Raw genomic sequence first — 18,917 nt, forward strand, 5'->3', positions numbered from 1 at the left:
CCCCACTGGGGATCGAGCCCACAATCCGGGCATGTACCCTTGACCGGGAATCGAACCTGGGACTCTTCAGTCCACAGGGCGACGCTCTATCCACCGAGCCACACCAGCAAAGCCTCCTTAACTCGTTTTGAAGTGTGTGGGACAGGTATTGGGAGCAGGACAGAAGAGTTCGAGGCTGTATTCTTTTTTGCTTAACCAAAAAAAAAACAGAACAAAAAAGCCATTTTAACTCTGAAGGTGTTTACAGACATTAGATATTCTTTCTAGGAATTCAGAAATTATGAAATACCAAATTAGCTCAGAAATGTGACTTGGCCCAGAAAGGTGGTATCATGGAATTGTTTCAACCTGTTGTCGATTAAGCAATCATACAAAATTCCCACCGAGGGACCGGGAGACTGCGAGCTTCACGGTGCACATTACAACACTGGAACTGCAAACAGGAATAGATTGTACTCGATTCTGTATTTTTATGACAAAACTTACATGGTTGCTGCACGTCTTGTAGCGAATATTCTGCCCTTCACAATTCCTAAAGGAAAAAGGGGGGGAGAGATAACAATGTTTCATGTTCATAGCAAGCAGCAAAAAAACAAACCAAAAAAACCCCAAAGAGAGTGAATTCTTGCCCAGCTGGTGTGACTCAGTGGTTAAGCATCCACCTATGAACCAGGAGGTCAGGATTCGATTCCCGGTGAGGGCACAGGCCCGGGCTGTGGGCTCGATCCCCAGTGTGAGGTGTGCAAGAGGCAGCCCGTCCATGATCCTCTCTCATTATTGATGTTTCTCTCTCTCTCTCTCCCTCTTCTTCCTTTGAAATCAATAATAATACATTTTACAAAATAGAGAGTGAATTCTTTAGTTGCATTCATGTAATAATATTACTAACCCCCTGGGGTCCACATAACCACTGAAATGAGTGTAGCGTGTGTGTGTGCGGGCGTGTGTGCGTGTGTGTGTGTGAAAGAGAGAGAGCCTGTATGTATTTTTGTAATATATTTTACTGATTGTTTACAGAGAGGAAGGGAGAGGGATAGAGAGTCAGAAACATCGATGAGAGAGAAACATCCATCAGCTGCCTCCTGCACGCCCCCCACTGGGGATGTGCCCGCAACTAAGGTACATGCCCTTGACCGGAATCGAACCCGGGACCTTTCAGCCCACAGGCCGATGCTCTATCCACTGAGCCACACCGGTCAGGACCTGTATGTATTTTTCCTGTGAAAATGAAGGAAAAGCCAGAAGCAAAAGCATTTGTATGGGATGTTCCGACAAGCGAATTTCTCTCCCTTCCCCACCCAGGAACTGAGCTGAGTTGCCTGAGGACTCCACGCCCTCCTCCCATCAGCCCGATGGTGGGTCCTTTTATAGTCACAGTTCTCCACGGGTGAGCTTTGACGTCTTGGTTGGTGACATCTTATCTGGTTGTTTTTCTAAGCAGGGTACACAGCTGGCATGTTACTGAACCTTGGCTGTACATGATATTTTTTTTAAATATTTTTTTAGTGATTTCAGAGAGAGAGAGAGAGAGAGAGAGAGAGAGAGAGAGAGAGAGAGAGAGAAACATCCATGATGAGAGACAATCATGGATCGGCTGCCTCCTGCACACCCCACACTGGGGATTGAACCCACAACCAGGGCCTGTGCCCTGACCGGGAATCGAACCCTGACCTCCTGGTTCAGAGGTCGACACTCAACCACCAAGGGACACAGGCTGAGCTACTTACTGCTTTTTTTAAGTTTCTACCAGCGAATGCCCATATCTGGATTTCCTGTAATCCTGTATAATAAAGAGCGAATATGCTAATTAGACCGAACAGCCGAACGACGTTCCGGATGTCCTTCCAGTTGACCTTCTGGACAAAGCCAGGGCTGTGAGGGCCGAGTCCCTTGCACAAATTTCATGCATTGGGCCTCTAGTTTTGTCTATAAAGTCTATTTTTTCCACTTTTTTGGTTGCTGTTAAATGTTATCTTTTTTGGATAGGTAGCTATTTTTAGGTATTGCTGTATATAGCAGATGCAAGATCATAACAGGTAGATATAATTTGAGACTGATATTAATTTTGTTCCTGGCCCTAACCGGTGTTGCTCAGTGGATAGAGCGTTGGCCTTTGGACTGAAGGGTCCCAGGTTCGATTCCAGTCAAGGGCATGTACCTTGGTTGCAAGCACGTCCCCAGTAGGGGGTGTGCAGGAGGCAGCTGATCGGTGTTTCTCTCTCATCAATGTTTCTAACTCTCTATCCTTCTCCCTTCCTCTCCGTAAAAAAATCAATAAAATATATTTACAAAACAATTTTGTTCCCAGAAAACAGGTTAGCAGCCAACCTCCTCCATCCAAGAAGGAATTCAGACACATCAATGATGAGAGAGAATCATGGATGGGCTGCCTCCTGCACGCCCGTGTGCCCTGACTGGGAATTGAACCATGACCTCCTGGTTCCTAGGTTGACGCTCAACCACTGAGCCACGCGGGCCGGGCTGTTCATGTTTGGGAAAGCCCTGATTGTGGAAAGCTGCTAATGGATTCGGGGAGTGAGAGCCTAATGCTTGCTGACTTCTTAACCCTAAGAACCTTTCCATTTTCATTTCAAGGGCCAGGAAGATGTCAGAGGCTCCTAGTGTTCGAGGGAACATTGGAATCCATCTAAATACGGGGACACAAAAAAGCTGTTGACAGTTACGAAGAGTGGCATTGTTTATTTATTTACTAGAAGCCTGGTGCACGAAATTCATGCATGGGTGGGGAGGTGCCCCTCAGCCCGGCCTGCATCCTCTCCAATCCAGGACCGCTGGCTCCTAACCGCTCACCTGCCTGATCGCTCCTAACTGCTCCCCTGCCAGCCTGATCACCCCTAACTGCCCTCCCCAGCCTGCTTGATTGCCCCTAACTGCCCTCCCCAGCCTGCTTGATTGCCCCTAACTGCCCTCCCCTGCCAGCCTGATTGCCCCTAAGTGCCTCTGCCTCGGCCCCTGTCACCATGGCTTTGTCCGGAAGGACGTCCAGAAGATGTCTGGTCTAATTGGCATATTACTCTTTTATTACTATAGATTTGTTAATCCTCACCTGAGGATATGTTCCCATTGATTTTTAGAGAGAGTGGAAGGGAGGGGGAGAGACACACAGAGAGAGAAACATCGATGTGAGAGAGACACATCAATGGGTTAGCCTCCTGCATGTGCCGTCGTGACAAGGGCTCAGGCGAGGGAGGAGCCTGCAACCCGAGCATGTGTCCTTGACAAGAATCGAGCCCGGGACCCTTGGGTCCACAGGCTGATGCTCTATCCACTGAGCCAGACTGGCCGGGGTGTAAGGATTTTTTGAACCCACCATCTGGCTGGCATGTTGAGCATTCCACCTCCCTTTGTGCAACCCCACCCAGGCAAAGCCCCCTGATGGGCCTCCACTGGTGTGGCCTGCGTGGGGTACCATTTAGTATGAAAACAAATGACTTCCCTGGCCGGCGTTGCTCAGTGGGTAGAGCACTGGCCTGCAGACTGAAGGGTCCTGGGTTCGATTCCCGCCAAGGGCATGGACCTGGGTTGCAGGTTCCCCGGCCCTGGTCGAGGTGCGTGCAGGAGGCAACCGATCCATGTCTCTCTCTCATTGATGTTTCTCTCTGTCTCTCCCTCTCCCTTCCACTCTCTCTGAAAATCAATGGAAAAATGTCCTCGGGCCCTGGCTGGTGTGGCTCAGTGGATAGAGCGTCGGCCTGCAGACTCAAGGGTCCTGGGTCCGATTCCGGCCAAGGCCACAGGCCCGGGTTTCGGGCTCAATCCCAGTGTCAGGCGTGCAGGAGGCAGCCGATCCATGATTCCCTGTCATCATTGATGTTTCTCTCTCTCTCGCCCTCTCCCTTCCTCTCTGAAATCAATGAAAACATGTTTTAAAAATATATATCCTCGGGTGAGGATTAACAACAATAACCAAAGAAAAGAAAAGAAAAGAAGAAAGCTAATGACCCATTGATGAATCAGGCATGAAACGAAATGCAAGTTACTTCACAGTTCGGACGCACCCCGGAGCCCTAACTCCCCGAGCAGGAGCCTTCCAGCTGACTCTGGAAGTCATGCCTTGGGCTCCAGGACACAGAGCTGTGGAAATATCCCTTCCAGGTGTTTAAACTTCACTCTCATTGTCACAGGCAAGAGCTAACGGCCCTCAGAGTCCGGGGACATTCGGGAACATCGTTTCGCAATTAGGTCTCCTCCGTCCGTCCGTCACAACGCGCATCGCACCCGGAGGCCGAAGCTCGTTGGAAGCCAGAGCTTTACGGATATGTAGGAAACACATGCTGACTCCACATGAGGGAACACTACACACATGAATGAAACTGCCCTGGAGTTTACAGCACTAGTCATTTATTACATGGATTTGATGGTATATTGACTCAAACACGAGTGTCTTAGAAAACTGGGAAACATGTGTTTTAAAGAATAAAAATAGCCCCGGCTGGTGTGGCCCAGTGGATAGAGCGTCAGCCTGAGGACCGAAGGGCCCCGGGTTCGATTCCTGGTCAAGGGCAATGCCCAGGAGGGGGCACGCAGGAGGCAGCCGATCCAGGATTCTCTGTCATCATTGACGTTTCTCTCTCTCTCTCTCTCCCTCTCTGAAATCAATAGAAATATATTTAAAGGAAAAAATAACAGAACTTGCTATCTTGAAAAAAAGAAAATAAAAATATATTAATGTTTAAAAAATAGTACTTAACTTAAACCCGTGTTTCCCATGGTTGGCACTTGACTATCAACTTACAAATTTCTGTGAGACAAAGACACACTTTGGCAGGCATACGGTTTGCCGTGCAAAAGAACCGACCATGGTCCGGCCGGCGTGGCTCAGGGGCTGAGCGTCAACCTAGCAACCAGGAGGTCGGGGTTCGATTCCCGGTCGGGGCACAGGCCCGGGGTGCGGGCTCCATCCCCAGTGGGGGGCGTGCAGGAGACAGCCGATCCGTGATTCTCTCTCATCATGGATGTTTCTCTCTCTTCCTTCTTCTCTGAAATTAATAAAATAAATATATTTTTTAAAAAAACTGACTCTGTCTAAGTGTGATCAAACTCTAAAATAACTTGATCCACAGAGAAACAAACGGGCAAAAGAGCTACATGCATCCCCTTTCCAAAACACAAGTTTCTAAAATAAATAGATAGATAGATAGATGGATGGATTGATTTCAGGGAGGAAGGGAGAGGGAGAGAGAGAAACATCGATGATGAGAGAGAATCACGGACCAGCTGCCTCCCGCACGCCCCACACGGGGGATCGAACCTGCAACCCGGGCCTGTGCCCTGACCGGGAATCGAACCCTGACCTCCTGGTTCCTAGGCCGATGCTCAACCACTGAGCCACACCGGCCGGCCGGCTACTTGGCTGATATTTATCCAGCAGCTGGTGCCCCCCTCTCCTAGGCCCTGCCAAAGCCAAGGAGCCAGGGGTCTCCCCGGCACCCCGCCCCGCCCCCCACACCCCATCCTCAGGCCGCCGCGCTCACCTCCCGGTCAGGCACCTGCGCAGCGAGTAGGACGCCCCGCCCCCGCAGGTGCGCGAGCAGTCGCTCCAGTCGCCCCAGGCGTCCCAGTTGCCGTCCTTGTCCTCCTCGGCTGGCGCGGTCCTCGAGGTCTAGACCAGGAAACAGGACGATAAACCCCAGACACGCGCGCGGACAGGTCCCCGCCCCTCCCTGGCTTTCCCAGGGCCCGTTGCCACGCGCTCACAGAGCCCACAGCGGGCTGCACACGCCCGGCTTGGGAAGGGACGGCCGCGTAAAGAACGGAGACCGTCCCACCGCCCCACCATCAAGCGTGTCAAACTCGCGGCCCGCGGGCCGCATGCGGCGTTCATTGGGCCCGAGTTAGCCTTTGAGTGTGACATGCTTGCTCTCCCTGGAAAATTTGCACATACGAGGGTCTCGTCTTGATGCTGGGAAACTCACTTGTTATTTATTTATACACATTTTTATTGATTTCTGAGAGGAAGGGAGAGGGAGAGAGAGAGAAATAGCAATGATGAGAGAGAATCATGGATCGGCTGCCTCCTGCACGCCCCACACTGGGGATCCAGCCGGCAACCCGGGCCTGTGCCCTGAGCGGGAATCGAACCGTGACCTCCTGGCTCACAGGTCGACGCTCAACCACTGAGCCACACCGGCCGGGCTGACATTTCTCTTCTTTTTTTAAATGTTTGTATTTGGGGCGGGGGGGGGGGGGGCGTGGTGGGTAAAAGGCAATCACACAGGATCATTTAAGCCTCCGCTGCTGTTATACAGGCAAACACGTGCGTGCATAGAGGAAGGAGTGAGAGCTGAATGGTTAATGAAAACCTTAGCCGTGGTGGCCTCGACGGGGAGGACTCTGGGTGATGTTAACATCCTCCGCTTTCGCTGTGGTTTCTCCGCATCTTGTAAAGTTTTCTTTCTTTTCTTTTTTTGTCAAAGATATTTTATTGATTTTTTACAGAGAGGAAGAGGGAGGGATAGAGAGTTAGAAACATCCATGGGAGAGAAACATCGATCAGCCGCCTCCTGCACCCCCCCCCCCTCCGCCTACTGGGGATGTGCCCACAACCAAGGTACATGCCCTTGGCCGGAATCGAACCCAGGACCCTTCGGTCCGCAGGCCGACGCTCTATCCACTGAGCCACACCGGTTAGGGCTAAAGTTTTCTTTTTAAGCAAAGACTTTTCCATGGAAAACAAGCAGGTAGCCCCAGCCAGTGTGGGTCAGTGGACAGAGCGTCGGCCTACAGACCGAAGGGTCCCGGGTTTGATTCTGGTCAAGGGCACGTACCTCGGTGGCAGGCTCCTCCCCGGCCCTGGTCAGGGCACGTGCAGGAGGCAACCCATCGATGTGTCTCTCTCACATCGATGTTTCTCTCTCTGTCTCTCCCCCTCCCTTCCACTCTCTCTTAAAATCAATGGAAAAATATCCTCTCAGGTGAGGATTAACAACAACAAACGGGGGGAAAAGAAGCAAACCAACCACATCCTGTTGGCATACAGAAGGCAGCAGGTGAGCTGTAAGTTGGGCACAGGGGTGGTTAAGAAGGAAACCCTGTCTGGCCGTGTGGCTCAGGGGTTGAGCATCGACCTCTGCACCAGGAGGTCACGGGTTTGATTCCCGCTCAGGGCACATGCCCGGGTTCCGGAGCTCGATACCCAGTGTGGGGGGTGTGCAGGAGGCAGCTGATCCATGATTCTCTCTCATCATCGATGTTTCTGTCTCTCTCTCCCTCTCCCTTCCTCTCTGAAATCAGTACAAATATATTTTAAAACAAGCCTCAGCCGGTGTTGCTCAGTGGATAGAGCTTCGGCCTGCGGACTGAAGGGTCCCGGGTTCGATTCTGGTCAAGGCACATCCCCAGTGGGGGGCGTGCAGGAGGCAGCCGATCAATGATTCCCTCTCATCATTGATGTTTCTATCTCTCTCTCCCTCTCCCTTCCTCTCTGAAATAATTTAAATACACACACACACACACACACACACACACACAGAAAGAAAAGAAATAATGACCAAACTCCAGGAGGGGCTTTTGCAGTAATTTTCACTGCAGGCTCACCAGGCAGAGGCATTCCTGGCTTCCTGCCAGGCGACCTATTTATAGCCCAGTCTGCACCCCCGGGGGCAGGAGGCGGTATTTGGGGAACCGTCCAGCCCGGGAACCGGTAAGGGCCTGGCAGCCTGGCCGCCTGTCAGCGGCAAGAAGGGCTAATTAAACCCACACTGTTTACCCTTCCAATTAGCCGGCTGCTCGCTTCAGTCCTCTCCATCGCAGGGAGCGAGCCCCCTCCGCCGGGAACGGGCCAGAAAGTGCAGTTTTAACTCATAAAAAAATACAAGAAGCTCTTCTGCGCTTTAAGGTGGGGAAGCCCAGTCGCCCTGTAAAACGCACCCAGCTGAGGCTGAATTCTCTTTCTTCAGGCGACACCCTGCTGGGCGGGTGTGAAAAGTTGAAAAACATCATCGGAGACATTTTAAAGGGTCCGCTGGGAGGCCGGCTTTGCAACATTGCTTCAATTTCTTCTGACTCTCCTACTGTGCGCCCTTGCAACATTGTTCCAATTTCTTCTGACCCTCCTACTGTGCGCCTTTGCAACATTGTTTCAATTTCTCCTGACCCTCCTACTGTGCGCCTTTGCAACATTGTTTCAATTTCTTCTGATGCTCCTACTGTGCACCTTTGTAACATGTTTCAATTTCTTCTGCTCTCCTACTGTGCACCTTTGTAACATGTTTCAATTTCTTCTGATGCTCCTACTGTGCGCCTTTGCAACATGTTTCAATTTCTTCTGACTCTCCTACTGTGCGCCTTTGTAACATGTTTCAATTTCTTCTGATGCTCCTACTGTGCGCCTTTGTAACATGTTTCAATTTCTTCTGATGCTCCTACTGTGCGCCTTTGTAACATGTTTCAATTTCTTCTGATGCTCCTACTGTGCGCCTTTGCAACATGTTTCAATTTCTTCTGACTCTCCTACTGTGCGCCTTTGCAACATGTTTCAATTTCTTCTGATGCTCCTACTGTGCGCCTTTGCAACATGTTTCAATTTCTTCTGACTCTCCTACTGTGTGCCTTTGCAACATTGCTTCAATTTCTTCTGATGCGCCTACTGTGCGCCTTTGCAACATTGTTTCAATTTCTTCGGACCCTCCCATCTGTGCGCTTTATGGTCAGGGTCAGGCTTCTTTCCCCACCTTGACTTACGAAAAAAAAACAAAAAATGCCAAAACTTGATTCTAAAAGAACTCAAGGAGGCATGTAATCCAAGCAGAGACGGGGTATTTCTGGCTGGACCGGTAGATATTTCCCCCCGAAGAAAACAGAGAGAAAATGACAGCTCAGGAGGGGACCTCGAGTCTCCCTCCTCTCCTCAGCCACGATGTGTCGGGTTTTGCTTCTGATCCTCGCTGCTGCTTTCTTTCTTTTTAAAAAAATATTTTTTTTATTTGTTTATATTTTAATTATCACCGAAGGATATTTTCCCATTGATTTTTAGTGAGTGGAAGGGAGAGGGAGAGACAGAGAGAAACATTGATGTGAGAGAGACACATCGATGGGTTGCTTCCTGCACACTGGGCCCCTCTCCCCCCACCCCCCGGCCCCCAACTAGGACCCTTCAGTCTGCAGGCTGACACTCTATCCACTGAGCAACACCAGCCAGGGCCCATGAATGCATGCATATTTCTGTTTTTGCAAAGCAGTAAGCAGACCACTGTGCCAAAGAAGCAGCCAATGAATCAGAGTTGGAATCGGTGGGTACAGTTTAATGTGACAATAAAAATGTAAAACATCCCAGCTGCAGCCTAGCCGGTGTGGTTCAGTGGATAAAGCATCGGCCTGCGGACTGAAGGGTCCGGGTTCGAGTCCAATCAAGGGCACCTGCCCGGGTTGTGGGCTCAATCCCCAGTGTGGGGTATGCAGAAGGCAGCTGATCCGTGATTCTCTCGCATCATGGATGTTTCTCTCTCCCTCTTCTTTCCTCTCTGACATCAATAAAAAATATATTTTTTAAAAAGTATATTAAAAAATGCCAATGAATGGGGGTAAATGACAAAAATATCACTCAGGCGGTCACACAGATTGCAGAATTCAGTTCAACAAGATGCATTTCACACTAACACAGCTGGGGCTGGGAGCCAGGAGCGACTGGGAGGTGCGCCGTACCCCACGCCTGCCCCTCCCGGCCTCCCCTGAGAACTGTGCACCTCACAGCTCGTTACCCTGATGGTCGGTCTACCCTGGCCTGTGTGTTCCTGGTTACTTACCACCTTCTTTTTTTGTTTTATAAAAATATATTTTTATTGATGTCAGAGAGGAAGGGAGAGGGAGAGAGAGAGAGAAACATCAGTGATGAGAGAGAATCATGGATCGGCTGCCTCCTGCACGCCCCCCGCTGGGGATCGAGCCCACCACCCGGGCCTGTGCCCTGACCGGGATTCAAACCCTGACCTCCTGGGTCCTAGGTTGATGCTCAACCACTGGGCCATGCCAGCCGGGCACTTACCACCTTCGTGAAGCCCTTTGCTAATTCCTAGGGACACGTGTCCCACGCCACCGGGCTCCCCCTGCCCTGCCCTGCCTCCATCACCAGCTACGTTCCATTTATTTATTAAAAAAAAAAAAATATATATATATATATATATATATATATATATATATATATATATATATATATATACATTTTATTGATTTCAGAGAGGAGAGGGAGAGACAAACAGTGATGAGAGGGAATCACTGATTGGCTGCCTCCCGCACGCCGTCCACTGGGGATGGAGCCCGCAACCTGGGCATGTGCCCTGACCAGGAATCGAACCATGACCTCCTGGTTCAAAGGTTGATGCCCAACCACTGAGCCACGCAGGCCAGGCCAGATTTTTTTTCTAATTAAAACAAATAAAATGGGGAGAATTCCTTGCAGGACATGTGTGGGAAGAATTTCTACGCAAACGTTGTTGCCTACGAGGGGACTAGTCTGCCTTCTCCATGGCAACACTCAAGGTCAGCCACAGAGGCAATGCCTACAACACCCCACTGCACAGACATACTTCCTTGCCCTGCACATCAAGAACCACAAATTAGCCTTAAGAGGGTCTTCACTTCCACAGACTTCAAGCCATAGTCACAGCACTCAGATATGGCCCTGGCTGGTGTGGCTCAGTGGATAGAGCGTCGGCCTGCAGACCGAGGGGTCCTGGGTTCAATTCTGGTCAAGGGCATGTACCTTGGTTGCAGGATCCTCCCCAGCTCAGGCCCTGGTCGGGGTGCATGCAGGAGGCAACCCATCAATGTGTCTCTCTGGCTCTCCCTCTCCCTTCCACTCACTCTCCCTAAGAATCAATGGAAAAATATCCTTGGGTGAGGATTAACAACAAACATATAAACAGCCCTGACCAGTGTTGCTCAGTGGATAGAGCGTCGGCCTGTGGACTGAAGGGTCCCCGGTTCGATTCCGGTCAAGGGCATGTACCTGGGTTGCGGGCACATTCCCAGTGGGGGGTGTGCAGGAGGCAGCCGATCGATGATTCTCTCTCATCGATGTTTCTAACTCTCTGTCCCTCTCTCTTCCTCTCTGTAAAAAAATCAGTAAAATATATTAAAAAATAATAATAAAATAAAATTCTCCTTTGATTTTCCTTTGTGACCGACTTCCATCCACGCTGAGCCATTCTGCGTAGAAAAACGCAGGCTCTGTGCCAACAGGGCATCGAGAATATCACCCGGACCGCACTGCAGGGCCCAAGCCTTTAAACAAACTGCACGGAGCTCTGACAGTCACAGTGAGAGACGCCAGAGGGTGGTGTGTATCTCACGCCCGAGCTGCTGGGATTGGCTGGCGGCCGGCCGCTCCGTGGCCCCCCCTTTGCGAGTGGGGGTCACCCCAGGTGAAGAGAGACATTCTGCACGTCAGAGCTGATGGCACTACGCTTGGAAGAGCTGAGAGCAAAACCTTAATTTCTTTCTTTATATATAGGCTAGAGGCCCGGTGCACGACATCCGTGCAAGAGTAGGCCTTTCTAGAATGTTCTGTGGACCATTTGGTTCTTCTGTGTGTGTGTGGCAGTTTTTACGTTATTAGTTAGTCCTCACTCAGGGATATGTTTCTACTGATTTTTAGAGAGAGTGGGAGAGAGAGGGAGAGACAGACAGAAACATCGATGTGAGAGAGACAAGTCGATCCGCCGCCTCCTGCACGCCCCACACTGGGGATCGAGCCTGCAACCCGGGCATGTGCCCTGACTGGGAATCGAACCTGGGACCCTTCAGTCCGCAGGCCGGCGCTCTATCCACCGAGCCACACCAGCCGGGGCCAGCAATGTTGACATTCTCTGTTTCCAACAGAGCTGGGAGTGGCTACAAGACATGCATATCCTCAGCTGCTCAGGCATCAACGGAAAGTGTGTGGAGGAAGGAATCCAGGTCCCGGGTGCCAGTGTCTGCATCTCACCGCCACAGCCGTGTTCTCTAACTGGCCTCATGCAGTGATTTAAACACATACACACCCACACATGCATGTGCACACACATGCACAACATCATACACACATGCACACTCATGCATACTCACGCAACATGTGCACACGCATCCATACATGCACACATGTGCGCTTGCAGACACAGGCACATATATATGTGCACTCTCACTCACACTCACGTGCACATGTGTGCACATGCATGCTCACATGCATGTGTGCACACACATGAACAATCCACACAGTCATGTGCATACACCCACATACACTCACACACACACACAACCTCGCACACATGTGCACACTCATGCCCACACTTGCAGGCATGTGTGCCCACTCACACACACATGCCCACACACATGTGCGCATGTATGCATGTACGCACACACATGTGCGCACGGGCATGCCCACTTTGTTCCTCTCTGGAAAACAGGCTTGGCAAAAAACCCACTTTGATGCGGGTCAAAGCTCAGAGGTCAAAGAAAGGATTGCGTAATCAGAAAACAGTGCTTTGGGGTAACTCCAGTATCGCACGATCCATCTGGAGATCGCCAGAATGAATGGATCCATCGCACGTGTCCGACAAACACGAGAACCAGCGACTCTCAATTCGACGACCCGACCAGCGCAAGAGCCACACACTGTGGGGAAGGGTGGGGTGCCCCGGGCGTCAGGGCACATGGTGTGCATGGGGAACAGAATCCTTCCGGCCTCACCTCTGAGGAGCCGTCTCCCGCCCATTGGTACGTGGCCAGGCCAGAGGGAGGCGCTTACCTGGTCGTCATAGCGATAGGTGAGGAACTGCTCCCCGGTCGTGTCTTCCAGGAAACTCCCCTGGGGGGACAGCGCGAACTCGGGCAGGAAGTAGGCCCCCGGGGACGTCTCTGCCGAGGTCTGCAAGGCAAGGTCACCGGTTACAAACGAGGCCCCAGCGGCAGTGCTGCTCTGTGTGTGTGTGTTCTATTCATTCATTCATTCATTCATTCATTCACCCACTTATCCTATATAATAAAAGCCTAATATGAAAATCGACCGAACCACGGAATGACCGGTCGCTATGACGTTCACTGACCACCAGGGGGCAGACGCTCAATGCAGGAGCTGCCCCCTGGTGGTAGTGGGCTCCCACAGGAGGAGCGCCGCTCAGCCAGAAGCCGGGCTCATGGCTGGTGAGCGCAGTGGTGGTGGCAGCGGGAGCCTCTCCCGCCTCCGCGGCAGCGCTAAGGAACAGCAAACCCAGCAGAAAGGAGCAGCAAGCAGGCGGGCGGTAAGGAGCGAGGGGTCCCCGACCACAAGAGGGCGCAGGCCGGGCTGAGGGACCCCTTCCCCCGAGTGCATGAATTTCGTACACGGAGCCTCTAGCTTATTTGTAAATCTTTCTTGTTGAAAATATGGCAGATGTCCCCTTTTTTTCCCATTGACCCCTCCAGCCCACCCCTGTCCCCCACCCCAGGATCTCACACCCCTATTGTCTGCGTCCATGGGCCATGCATACGTGCATAGAAGGTGGTTGGTTGATCACCTCCCGCCCACCCACCCTCCCCTGCCTTCCCTCTGAGGTTCCGCCCTCTGTTCCATGCTTCCCTGTCTCTGGATCTATTTTGCTCATCAGTTTATTTTGTTACTTAGAGTCCACATAGGAGTGAGATCATGGGACACGTGTCTTTCTCTAACTGGCTTATGTCACTTAGCATGAAACTCTCCAAGTCCCTCCATGCTGTCTCCAAGGGTGAGAGAGCCTCCTTTTTCATGGCTGCGTAGTATTCCACGGTGTAGATGTCCCACAGCTTTTTATCCACTCATCTGCTGATGGGCACAGAAGTGCCTCTCTTGGCTAAGGCCAAGGTGAGCACCCAGGTGTCTGTGCGGAGGCCACCCTGGTTCACCTCACACTGGCCCACACTGTTTACTCCCTGACATCCGCCTGCCTCTCCCACACCTGCCAGTGATTCAGCCTCCATGGACCCAACCTGCTTACATTCTGTGGAGTTTTTGTCCATTGGGCCTCCCTTCCCGAGGGGGAGCCGTCTACCTCAGCAATCCTGTCCCGACGCCCTGCAGCCTCTATTTGATTACCTCTAGTGACGGGGAGCTCCCTCCCTCCCAAGGCAACAGGGGTCTGTGAGGCCCTAGCAAGCTCGCAGACACCAGCTTGTCTGAGGTGGTGCGTGGCTCCCTCACTGAGCAGGAGGCACCCTGGCCAGTGACACCTTTCCCATCACCCCCCTCCCCCATCTGCCCTGTAAACACACACACATTCTAAGTTTGAATTCAGGAGCCGGAGCAGAGCGACCGTCTGGGTCAGTGGTCGGCAAACTGCGGCTCGGCAAAGGGCAGCTCGCGAGCCACATGCAGCTCTTTGGCCCCTTGAGTGTGGCTCTTCCACAAAATTCCAGCTCTTCCACAAAATACCGACTTCTGCGCATGGGCCACGAAGTTTCAATCGCACTGTATGTGCGCGCCCACACATGATATTTTGTGGAAGAGCCACACTGAAAGGGCCAAAGAGCCGCATGTGGCTCGAGAGCCGCAGTTTGCCAACCACAGGTCTGAGTCACAGAATTACAGAATCAGAAGGCCCCTGAGAGAGAGCATCCCCCCAACCCTCTACCGTAGCACCTCCGGACTCAGGGCCCTTGGGAAAAACAGCCAGGCAGAAGGAAACGCGGGTTTATTGAGCAACTACTATGAACTGGGAATCGTGAACACTGTCTCACCTCATCCCCACAGCTCCCCCGGGAGGGGCGTGGCATCTACACAGGAAGAAGCCTAGACACGGGTGTGCAGGTCATTGCCCTAGGGACACCCAGCCCCCCTCGGCTGAGGGCAGGATCCCCTCCGGCCCATTTCTTTCCCTCCCTCCCTCCCTCCGTGGGAAACTGTTGGGGCGCACAGGAGACTTGGTTGGAAAGTTTGTAAGGAGGACATTCCGAGAAAGGGAAGTTTGAAATTCTCTGTTATTTTCAGATAGTCCCTAATTCTGTAAATGAACTTACTGTTCAGCCTGCTTGAATAATAGAGAAGATAAACTTCGCTGTCTGGCCTTGTAGGCTAGGTGGCCAGGTTTTTTGTGAGCTGAACAAAACTGTGTTGTGCTCCAAGTTCCAAGCTGCCTGCAAAATAATTGCACAGGGCTCTTCGTAACGCTTGCTAAAGGTCCGGAAAAACCCATATTTGGGAGACAAAGGGCCGAGAAGGAAATAGAAAGGAAAGTTCCTGCCATGTTGCTTTGCTTAGATTTTTGGAGGTGACTCCACTGAGACCGCTGGTGTAATAAACTGTGTAACTCCGTTTCTCTAAACGTTGCTTAGTTTTTCTCCGGTCTTCTGTAACACTGAGAAAAGGGTGGTGTGCGGAAGGCTGCCCGCCCTGTTTATCGGAATTCTGACTTAGGGGAGTGTCGAAGGCGGCGTCCCTAATTATGCCTTGACCTTTCCCAACAAGTCTGTGCACATGCAGACCCCCAGGCGTTTACTGGAATCCTTATGCTCAATCTTTGGGTGTCCTTGCTTAAAAGACACTGCAGACACATGTGTCCTCTCAAGATTACTCACCCAGTGATCATTTCTAAAAGATAAACTTTAGCCCTGGCTGGTGTGGCTCAGTGGCTAGAGTGTCGTCCAGCTGACTGAAGGGCCCCGGGTTCGATTCCAGTCAGGGGCACATGCCTGGGTTGGGGACTCGATCCCCAGTGGGGGGCATGCAGGAGACAGCCAATTCATGATTTTCTCTCATCACTAACATCTCTCTCTCTCTCTCCCTCTCCCTTCCTCTCTGAATTCAATAAAAATATAAAACATAAAAAATTAAATGGTCTCTTCTTTAAAACAATAAAATAAAATAAAATAAATTAAAAGATAAACTTGATCTCAAACTGCTGCTACAATAAAAGACTAATGAGGCAGGCGATCGAGGCTGTCTGGTCCCTTTAGCCAGGAGGCCCCTTAGCCCTCTCTTTCACAGCAAACACCGTGTTGGAGTCATCCATTCATCCATTCATCGGACGCTGGGGTCTGCTGCTCAGCCCCGGAAACAAACAGTCTCAGGAAAACCAGGCACATGCCCGGGTAGCGGTCTCAATCCCCAGTGTGGGGCGTGCAGGAGGCAGCCGATCAAGGATTCTCTCTCATCACTGATGTTTCTCTCTCTCTCTCACTCCCTCTCCCTTCCTCTCTAAAAATCAATAAAAACATATTTTATTGTATTTTTAATCCTCCCCCGAGGATATTTTCCCATTGATTTTTAGAGAGAGTGGAAGGGAGAGGGAAAGACAGAGAGAAACCTCGATGTGAGAGAGGAACATGGATGGGTTGCCTCCTGCACGCACCCCAACCAGGGCCTGGGACTGGGAGGAGCCTGCAACTGAGGTACATGCCCTTGACCGGAATTGAACCTGGGGCCCTTCAGTCCACAGGCCGATGCTCTATCCACTGAGCCACACCAGCCCGGGCAAAAGAACCCCACAGATTTAAAAAAATAATCTATATATATAAAAGCCTAAGCAACCGAACGACCAGTTGACAAGTTGCTATGACACGCACTGACCACCAGGGGCAGACGCTCTATGCAGGAGCTGCCCCCTGGTGGTCAGTGTGCTCCCACAGCCAACCTCTCATGGCCCCAATTGCCAGCCAGGCCAAGGGACCCCACCCATGCACGAATTGGTGCACCGGGCCTCTAGTAATAAAATAGAATTCCTCAAAATGGCACTTTAAAATGAGAGAGAGAGAGAGAGAGAGAGAGAGAATAGCGTTACCAGCTCTTCCCCCTTGGCCAGGAGACACCCGCCCTGACACAGCCCAGACCCGGCTGGGAACACACTCCTGTTTACTTAAGGCCTTTCCCTCCTTCCGGAAACTGCATGTCTGCGGGGTTCAAACCCTGCAGGCTGCCCCATCGGCCTTCCTGGGCGGGGAAAGAGCCAGGACTGGGCTGTGTGCACATCCTCCCAACAACGTTCAGATTCCTCGCCAGCCTGTGTGTTTTTCTGAGCTCAGGGCAGGAAGCCTTCAGTGTGTCTGGATGCTCACGCCCCTTGGAATTCTCCATTTTCTATTTTATTTTTTAAATATGTCTTTATTGATGTCAGAGAGGAAGGGAGAGGGAGAGAGATAGAAACATCAATGAAGGGAGAGAATCATGGATCGGCTGCCTCCTGCAAGCCCCCCATTGGGGATTGAGCCTGCCACACGGGCCTGTGCCCTGACTGGGAATCGAACCATGACCTCCTGGTTCATGGGTCAACACTCAGCCACTGAGCCACGCTGGCTGGGCAGAAACAAAAAAGTTTTAGAAAAAAAAATCTAAATAATCAAAAGCTATTCTTGCCCTAACCAGTTTGGCTCAGTGGATAGCGCATCGGCCTGCGGACTGAAGAGTCCAAGAATCGATTCCGGTCAAGGGCATGTACCTTGGTTGAGGGCACATCCCCAGTAGGGAGTGTGCAGGAGGCAGCTGATCGATGTTTCTAACTCTCTATCCCTCTCCCTTCCTCTATGTAAAAAATCAATAAAATGTATATATATATAGCTACTCTTAAGTGAAGGGAATCTCCCAGTGGTACTTGAATCCTTGAAGCAACAGGACCAGCACAGTATTTCACTTTCTCCCCACAAAGACCAGAAGGTTTTCGATGCGAGGGCTACAGAACAGTCCACGTGACATCACCCCACTCTTTTAAAAGCGCTTTCGACACGTAGAAGAAGAAAGGAGCCCCCGATACATTCGCTCCAGGAGACCATGACCTTGATAACAAAACCAGGCAAGAACAGTGCGAGAAAGAAACCGCAGATCAATCTCGCCCTGGAAATGAATGAAAAATTCCTGAACGAAGGATCACCCCCATAAATCCCACCCCGCATGGAGAGGAGCCATCAGCGGCAGGACGAACCGACACATCGCGGTGGGTTTACGCCCTGGAACATGACGGGGCGGTGAAAACGGACCTCAACGCCGCCCATGGACAGAGAGGAAATCCAGGCAGCAGAGTGACTTCATTCAGATAGAATCCCGGGAAGGCCAACGCCACGTAAGATGCTATTTGGGATGGAGACTCAAGTCGATAAAGAGAGCACCAGCCCAGCCTGGCCGGCGTGGCTCCGTGGTTGAGCATCGACCTATGAACCAGGAGGTCAGGGTTCAATTCCCGGTCAGGGCACAGGCCCGGGTTGCGGGCTCCATCCCCGGCAGGGGGTGCGCAGGAGGCAGCTGATCAGTGATTCTCTCTCCTCATTGATGTTCTGGTCTCTCTCTCTCCCCATCTCCCTTCCTCTCTGAAATCAATAAAATATATATACACTAGAGGCCTGATGCACGAAGATTCGTGCAAGAATAGGCCTTCGTTCCCCTGGCTGCCGGCACCGCCTTCGCTCTGGCCAGAGCCGCCTTCCGCCTCTCAACGTGTCGCGTCAATTTGCATTTTCCCTCCTTATTGGCTGTGGGCGCTGTCATCTTTATCGTGAAGTGATGGTTAATTTGCATATTGCTCTTTTATTAGATAGGATTTTAAAAAAGAATAAATCCACATTTCTTCACCAGTTATAAACTTACAGAGTTTTGTAATGGAAGGAATAAACACAGCTTGCTTCTAAAAAAAAAAAAAAAAAGCAAACATTCATAAGGAAAGTCATTCGATGACATCTGCTCTCTGGTGGAAAATGTAAGGAAGACAGCCAAGCCGAGGGGAAGGCCAATTAGCGTTATTTAGACTCCGGCACCATCACACTTCCTGGAACAATGAACAGACGCGGACTCACTCCAGCCTTCGCCACCCCTGCTTTCCAAACCACACACCAAGCAAAGGCTGCCTGCTCCCGCACCCCAGGGGGGGCTGGACTCCTGCCGGGGGCCCCAGTAAGAACACGCAATACTGGTGGGAGCTCTTTAGAGACCTAACATATTGGAGAAGGAAGGGGAAAGGAATGGGACAGAAGAAAGAGTAAGAAATGAA

At 51.3% G+C, this 18,917-nt stretch overlaps 1 protein-coding gene across 1 annotated transcript in view; it reads right to left on the reverse strand.

Moving 5' to 3' along the window:
• The window catches only part of ADAMTSL3 (ADAMTS like 3), a gene marked incomplete at both ends in the record, with an annotated part of 105,926 nt that overhangs the window by 72,655 nt on the left and 14,354 nt on the right, over positions 1-18,917 (reverse strand). Inside the window, 3 exon segments of the mRNA XM_081114674.1 lie at positions 487-532; positions 5,496-5,623; positions 12,743-12,862. Of these exon segments, the coding sequence (XP_080970800.1) occupies positions 487-532; positions 5,496-5,623; positions 12,743-12,862 (294 nt within the window).

Source organism: Myotis nattereri (genome assembly GCF_964212035.1).
Source record: "Myotis nattereri genome assembly, chromosome: 21".
NCBI classification, from domain to species: Eukaryota; Metazoa; Chordata; class Mammalia; order Chiroptera; family Vespertilionidae; genus Myotis; species Myotis nattereri.